At 35.9% G+C, this 7,774-nt stretch overlaps 1 protein-coding gene across 1 annotated transcript in view; it reads left to right on the top strand.

The window, feature by feature from the left end:
* The window catches only part of FREM1 (FRAS1 related extracellular matrix 1), a 154,427-nt gene extending 148,927 nt beyond the window's left edge, over positions 1-5,500 (top strand). Inside the window, exons 35-36 of the mRNA XM_007465647.1 lie at positions 3,421-3,506; positions 5,301-5,500. Coding sequence (XP_007465709.1) covers positions 3,421-3,506; positions 5,301-5,500 — 286 coding nt within the window. The remainder of the gene's footprint in view (positions 1-3,420; positions 3,507-5,300) is intronic.
* The last annotated feature ends 2,274 nt before the right edge of the window (positions 5,501-7,774 follow it).

The following is a 7,774-nucleotide window of genomic DNA, read 5'->3' as shown; positions in this document are numbered from 1 at the left end:
CTTTCCCTTGAAAAATAAATATTCCTCTGGGAATTATCGATTCCTTCTGTGATGTAAAGTTAATAGTTTCAACATTTTATAACCTGGCTATTTACCTTCTCATGAATATTTTTAGGAGATGGTTTTAGATTCTATAATTAGAATTAATATGCATCTAGAGTGTTTTTGTTTGGTCTCAGGGACCATTTTTCAATTCTAGTTTTTGTTTCCTCAGGCTCCCTTGCTACCTGATGGTCCTTTACATATGGTCATTTACAGCACCCGTGTTTCAAGAAGAACAGCAAAATTTACTCTATCCTTTGTCCTTAATCAGATTGCTAACTCAACCCAATCTTTATCTCCAATCTCCTTTGCTCCCCATTGGTGTTTTATTATTTTTCTAGCCCAGAGGAGCCAGACTCCTAGATTAGGTATTTCTTCAATTTACATACTGTAATCTCATCTGCTCATTTCCTTAGGCAGTCATTGTACATTTGGTAATTCTATTATTATAGATCATTATCTATGAAACCATTTTGCTTTCCCACAGGAGTGTCTGGAACCCCTGCTGACCTATCCTTAAAGATTTAGTCTAAAATACATCTATATTTAATCAAAAAGTTTCAAAGAAGTAGATGTTTATTTCTGTAGCTGAAAAAACTAAGCTTTCTGTTTTTAAGAATACACTTTGAATGCCTTCAACTTTCAGAGCTGTCAAAAGATTTTTATTTGTGTGTGTCTCTATATTTTATTTTTATATCTATAATATATACATATCTATATAGTTAATACTCTCTATTTTATTTGTATATGGGTATAAAAGAAAATGAATGGTATTTTTATAAAATAATCAACATATAAATGCCCAAATATTTTTTTTTGTAAATAACTATGGTCTAACATTTTACGTAGCCTAAACACAGCTGCTTTCCCCTCTTGCTCTTTTGGGACTCTTTGCCTCTCATAGCATCAAAAAGGAAATCAAACTTGTACTTGACCAGCTAAAATGGATTTTACAAAGTATCTTTTAAAGATAGTTTCAAGGATCTTAAAGCAGGAGGAGATGTTAAATATCCTTGAATAAAACCTGTTCCTTCCTGATGAAGACATTGAGGCGGAAGTTACATCCATAAGGAAATTGGGGACAGAGCAGAAAGTGCAATCCAGGTGTCCCATGTTCTGTCTAATACACCACATTGACTGAAGCAGCCCCTCAAGCCCTCCCTCAGTCTATATTTTATACACATTTCATATTCCATGTTCTAAACCTGTAGCAGCTCAGAATTACCATATTGGATGTGAGAGAGAGGGGAGAAAAATTGGCTATCATATCTGCTGTAACTGTCAGATAGGAGCTGACAGTAAGTAGTAAAGTCAGAACCAAGTCACACAACCCAAATCCTGCAGCCCAAGGACATTCAGAAAAGTGGGAAAGAGCCTACATATCTCAGAAGGCCCTGAAGTCATCACTGCATCATACAAAACTAAACTACTGTATTAGTAGGAAAAAAAATCATTAAGAGACAGGTTAGATTATGTTCACTCTACATGATCTGGAAAAGCAGAGAAATGAATCTAAAGTTTGGAAAGGTATAGGCAAAATGAAAAAGAATTCAACAGTCTAAACTTGTGACAATTATTATTGTTATTATTATTATTATTGTATTACTAATGATGTTTCCTGCTTTTTAAAATATCGGTAGCTATTAACCGGGCAAGAAGATCAAGGTGATTTTGTTTGTTTCTTTTTTTTTTTTTTTTTTTGAAACTTTCTGTATTAGAAAAAGAAGAAAAGAAAAAAAATAATTATTTATTGGCTTTTTACTTAAAGCATTTTAAAGAGCTTTTAATGAACACTGTTGGGGAATTAGATAGAATCAAATATTGCTTATAGGAATAATTCAGCTAGCTGCGAAAATAATTCATAAGGAATTCTTATGCCTGTTAAGAGTGTCTGTCATCAAAAAGACAAGAGATAACAAACACTGGCAAGGGTGTGGAGAAAAGGAAACCTTTGTAAACTGTTGGTAGGATTGTAAAATGGTGCAGCCACCATGGAAAACAGTATTGAGGCCCCTCAAAAGTTAAAAATTGAACTACCATATGACCCAGCATTTCCTCTTCTGGGAATATGTCTGAAGGGAATGAAAATACTATGTTGAAGATGTATCTGCACCCCCATGTTCATAACAGCATTTTTTACAATAGCCAAGACATGGAAATGACCCAGGTGTCCATCAACAGACGAACAGATAAAGAAATTGTGGTACGCGTGCGCGCGCGTGCGCGCGCGCGCACACACACACACACACACACACACACACACACACACACAGAGGCAGGAATATTATTCAGCCATAAAAATAAGGAAATCCTGCCAATTGGGACAACACGAGTAGACCTTGAGGGCATTATGCTAAGTGAAATAAGTCAGACAGGGAAAGACAAATAAATACTATATGATCTCACTTACATGTGGAATCTAAAAACAAAAAGTCATAGAAAAAGAGATCAGATTTGTGGTTACCAGAGGTGAGGGATGTGAGGTGGGAGAGTTAGATGAAGGTAATCAAAAGACATAAACTTCCAGTTATAAGTAAATACAGGGGATGTAATGTATAACATGATGCCTATTGTTAACACTGCTGTGTGGTAGATTTGAAAGTTGTTTAGAGAGTAAATTCCAAGAGTTCTCATCACAAGGAGAAAAGAATTTTTTTCTTTTCTTTTCTTTTTTTTTTTGTAACTGTATCAAATGATGGGTGTTAACTAAACATATCGTGGTAATCAAAGTTCACTATATATGTAAGTCAAGTCATTATGCTGTGTACCTTAAACTTATTAAAAATAGAATTATATTTTGGGGAAATGTTTATATATATTTGTAAGAACAGGTGCTTTAACTTCTGCACAACATACGAAGGTTTGACAGTGAGGCTGAGCCTGTTTCTCTGGGTGGGATGAAAGAGTCACAAATATTGGGGTATTTGACTAAGCATGCAAAGCTCAAAATGTCGGCTTCAAGTAATTTTTTCTGAATAGTTTGGGTTACCTTACTGGCCAGATTAACTGGGAAATTGCCATATTTATGCCATTTAGAGATAAACTTCCCATGAGAAGAGTCATTTTTTGGCATTAAGCAATTAAACTATATAAGTAAGCAGTTGCTGGTTTTCTCAAAAGATGTTTAAAACCCATTGAATTTGTGCTTTAAAGCCCAGATATTATAATACGATATCGCTTTCTTTGCTGTCACCTACCCCACCCTGCAGATACTCATTAATATAAAAAATAGAGTATTAAAATCTTGGAAAGTTCTTTCTACATACATAGCTTTTTTTCTATTTTAAACTATCTTTGATTTCCATTATGCATTTCACATCAGCAGAAATGTTGAACTCCTTGTCACTGACACTCTCATTTTCGTGTGTTTGCACCTAGTCACCTGGGCAGCCTTGTAACTGTCCTCTCCAGGCAGCATATGCAATGGCTTTGGGACATCAGTGGAAGAAAGCCCTTTTGGATAGGCAAGTATCCGCGCTGCCCTGAGGGGGAAGGCAAGAACGCGAAGAGAACGTCTCCCTTCCATAGACCAAATAATTGTGGTTTACAATAATAAGCAATGGTTAGACAGTTGGACAGTCTGTCTTTTAAAACTCATCTTAATTACATAATACTTTCATTTATAGGCATCTAGTTCCAAGAAATAATGTGGAATGTGATTCAATTTATAAGTAAGAGAATTTTTAAAATGTTATTTCTAAAAGTAAAAAATTAGAAACAGTTGTAAATAGGGGATGGTGAAATAAATTATAGTATAGCCATATGAAAGAATCTTTAATATTTAATGCTTTTGTAAGGCATCAAATATTAAAGACATGACAAAATGCCTTATGTTTATGAATTCATTCAATGTTGAATGCATATTGTATATAAAATATGTAATGCACTGCATTTGTGGCAAGGTGCTAAGTGAAAAAGCACTGTCTACAGCCGTATGAAGCATGAAATAATTTAGAATAAAAAAGAAGTGTATATATGTGTGATATACATATATACTTATATGTATAGACATAAAAAGAAGCCAAAAAGTTAGAAATTTTTTTCGTATCTCCAGTTAAGAATTATAGATGATCTTAATTTTATCCTTTGTTTTCTGAAGTTTTAATATTTTCTACAATTTTAACAGTAATACAAATCTTTTCAGGCCAGTTTAGAAATAGAATTCTCAGGGTGCACTGAAGTCACTATTCTTACCATCTCTCCTTAAAGGTATTGTATTTCAGGGAATTATAATAAATGCACTCTTGGCTTCTCCAAATCTCTGTAATACTCAGTGAGTGTCTAATTCTGAAATCATCTGAGAGTATTAAATTAAGGCTGGAAGATAAATTTTCTCTATGTCCACAACGACTGATGTTAAGGCTCTATCCCTCCAAAGTTCTTGGGCATAGCATCACCTGATCAATAATTCAAAGAAACAGTCATTCCCAACCAAAAATACTTCATTTTATTCTACCCCCAAATATAGAATGAGAACCAGTGGGGAGAGGGTTGCATGCTATGTAACAAAGACTGTTTTCATAGTCAAATTTGGTTTGGGAGCTGCCAGGCCATCCTATAGCAGAGGATTCTTTTCTCATGCTATTATTTTTATTTCTGTTCTGAAAGACAGGAGGAGGAATCCTTCTTTAAGAAAAGTTACAAGAGCTTTACAACACTGAAGTGTAATTTTCAAAAAACTGCCAGTGGGAGTAGAGAGACAAGTTGAGAAAAGCTGCTTTTTATTAGAACTGTAGCAGATTGAAAAAACCTTAAGCTCCAGACTAAAAATAATACTTAGTAAGCTACTTTCAAATATGAAAACCGAGACATTTAAATCGTGAGGAAGAATAGACAAGAGTGTGATAGGAGTTCTGCCTGTAGGATACTATGAATAATAATTGCCATTTATTAAACACTTATATGTCATGAGCTTTATATGCATTATCTGTTTTAATCCTCAAGACAGGCTTAGATATATTTAGATATACACTTCTGAGATGAGAAAACTAAAATTCAGAGAACTCAGAGAGGTTAAATAACCTGCCCAAAGATGTTCAACTAGCAAGTGGTGGAGCTAGGATTTGGATTCCAATCTGCCTGACCCCAAAGCCTTGTGTTCTCACTTGTGTCTTATAGGATTCCCAGGTCCTAGTCCTTGTTTTAGAACGTAGGCCTACATTTGTATGTGATTACTTAACTTTGAATAACAGGTTGATTATGATATCCAATTGTAAATGTAATAAAATCCTATGGCACACTTCTTTGGTTCACATTAGGTTTGAATGACCAAGTGCATGCTGGCCACTGGGAGTGGATCGGCGGTGAACCTGTGACCTTCACCAACTGGAGGAGAGGGCCTCCTCAACGTTCAAAGCCTGGCAAGAGCTGTGTTTTGGTTCAAAGACAAGGAAAATGGCAAACAAAGGACTGTAAGAAGGGCAAATCTCACAATTATATGTGCTCCAGGAAACTCTAAATGTAACTGGCCCTACAGGTGCCCACTTGGGATTTCTTACCTATTTATTTCCAGGATTTGTGCACATGGCTCAATAGAAAACAGGGTGTCATGACTGACTGGTACATTTTTTTTTTTTTATCATAGTGTTTGAAGGATTCTATCTAGTAAAGAAGAAACACAGTTAAATAGTTCCAGGAAGATTGATAAATGAATGTTACTTATAGGAAGAGATAAAATGTTTGCATCTCAATACCTTCCAAAATAAAACCCCAAGTATTATATGGCACAAGATTTGATTATTCTGGAGACCTCACTCCATATTTCAGTCAACACGAATTTCATGGTCCTTGGATGTTTTTGCTCCCAGTACCTCAAGTGAGTCCATTCTGAAATCTGTATTGCAGGTGCTTCTACTATTTCCATCTGAGGGAAGCTCACCCTGCCAGTTCATTAAATCAAGGTTGAACTGCAAAGGGCTGCTTTGTCCCTTTGGAGCCCTTTCAAATGTGAAAGCTGAGAGGCTGTGGATAAAAAGGAGAATTCTCTGTGGTGAAAAAGGAAGGCTTTAGATGGAAGAATCTGGCAGATGGAAACTCATCTGCAAAGCTCTAGTTCAGGTAAGAATTCAGGGGCTACCTGTCCTTCAGAGGTCTACCCATCACTACTCACAAGACAGATCTCCTTTTCTAATAAGAATGGTGCACCATTCCAAACCAAATGACTGGGTTTCCCCAGCTTTACAGGGTCATGAGAAATTTGAAGTAACATGAGACTTTCTCTTCATTCATGTTTATAGTACTGACAGGCATTTCTCAAGGACATTTGGAATAAAAAGCATATATGAATGATGATTAACATATGGAAGAAAAATATGACTTTCTCAAAAGTGTCCCAATGAACTGTTCTGATGAACAAAGAAAAGTAATACTGAAAACAGAGCTCTTGAAAGCCTATCTTCTCAGAAAGGATTTTGATACAATTTTGAGCCCTTAAATATTTAATATTTGTAGAAATGCCATGTTAACCTGATTCTCTAATGAAAAGGTACCTTATTAATTTATAATGGCTGCTGAGTGAAACATTTTGTAGCAGTGATGCATGTTGCAGCCTTGCAAGGACTCCCTTCTGAAATCAAGGTTTAATTACAGAAAATTAAAAATTAATTTCTAAACCATTTACTCAAAATGTTCCTCTTTTCATAATCCCTGAAAAATATGGTTATGCCACATGTGACTTGCTATATGAGCGCCAGGGTCACTTCAGGATCAAAATGGAGTTTTTAAGTGGACCAAAGTTTTGGTGCAGGTTTTATTATAAAAATACTCTGAGAGAAACTAAAAGTGACTGAAGAAACTCAGCCCCGTTTCTGGTTATAAAACATGACAATCTTGCTTTATTTGTGCTCATTTATCACGATTTTGGTTAATAGAAATATTTACAAAAAGAGGTTGGAATAAGATTTAGACATTCTTATTAAATTCCAACATCTTTGTGGAGTCGGGAGGCTCCTTACCTTAGATATCACAAGTAGGCTCTGGACTGCTGTGATACACAGGTCTTCTGTATGACACAAGTAGTTTCTGGTGTTTAACCAAAAGATGTAAAACCCATTCTCTGTATCAGTTCAAATCCCTTCTGATCCACTGGCTTCCGCAACGTGGAAAGGTGGGATACCGAATAAAGAAATGCAGAGTTGTTTACCTAAAGGGCTATATCCTAGGAGGGAAAGTAAAAGTTCAAGGAATGAGGAATATATTAGAACTATAGAACTATATTAACTATTTAAAACTGGAAACCCAGAACCATGGCAACTATGTAGAACCTGATCAGCATGGTAGATTTTATTTTACATTCCTGCCATGACAATGATATTTAAATGTAATTGCAAATGTTAGCACAAAGAGAGACTGCTTTGATTTTTATAGCAACTAGAAATACTAGAAGAATATTTAAAACATTCTCGATCATGAAAACATTAATTCAGGCAAGTGTAGGTGCTGGGCAGTATTCATCATGACCGTCATCTCCTTCTCATGATTGGGCTTTGACTGATGGGGGAATAGAAGTAAATGATGGTCACGGTTCTTTCCACCTTCATTGGTAACTGTCATCCTTTAGGTTCTGGTGGGAGTGGGAAGGAAGGAAATGGAGTGATGGGAGGATGGCAATGGGAGGTTATAGGAAAGGAGAAGAAAGGGGAGAGTGGAGGAAGAGATGAGCGTTGACTTGTAGCTGAGAAAGAGCATCAGAGAGAAGGACCTGAATGCCACCCACCTCTCCTCCCCAGACTTG

This window comes from Lipotes vexillifer, unplaced genomic scaffold (assembly GCF_000442215.2).
Source record: "Lipotes vexillifer unplaced genomic scaffold, Lipotes_vexillifer_v1.1 scaffold31, whole genome shotgun sequence".
NCBI classification, from domain to species: Eukaryota; Metazoa; Chordata; class Mammalia; order Artiodactyla; family Lipotidae; genus Lipotes; species Lipotes vexillifer.
The sequence above is the reverse complement of the archived record's forward strand: the minus strand, read 5'-3'. Positions and strand labels throughout refer to the sequence as shown.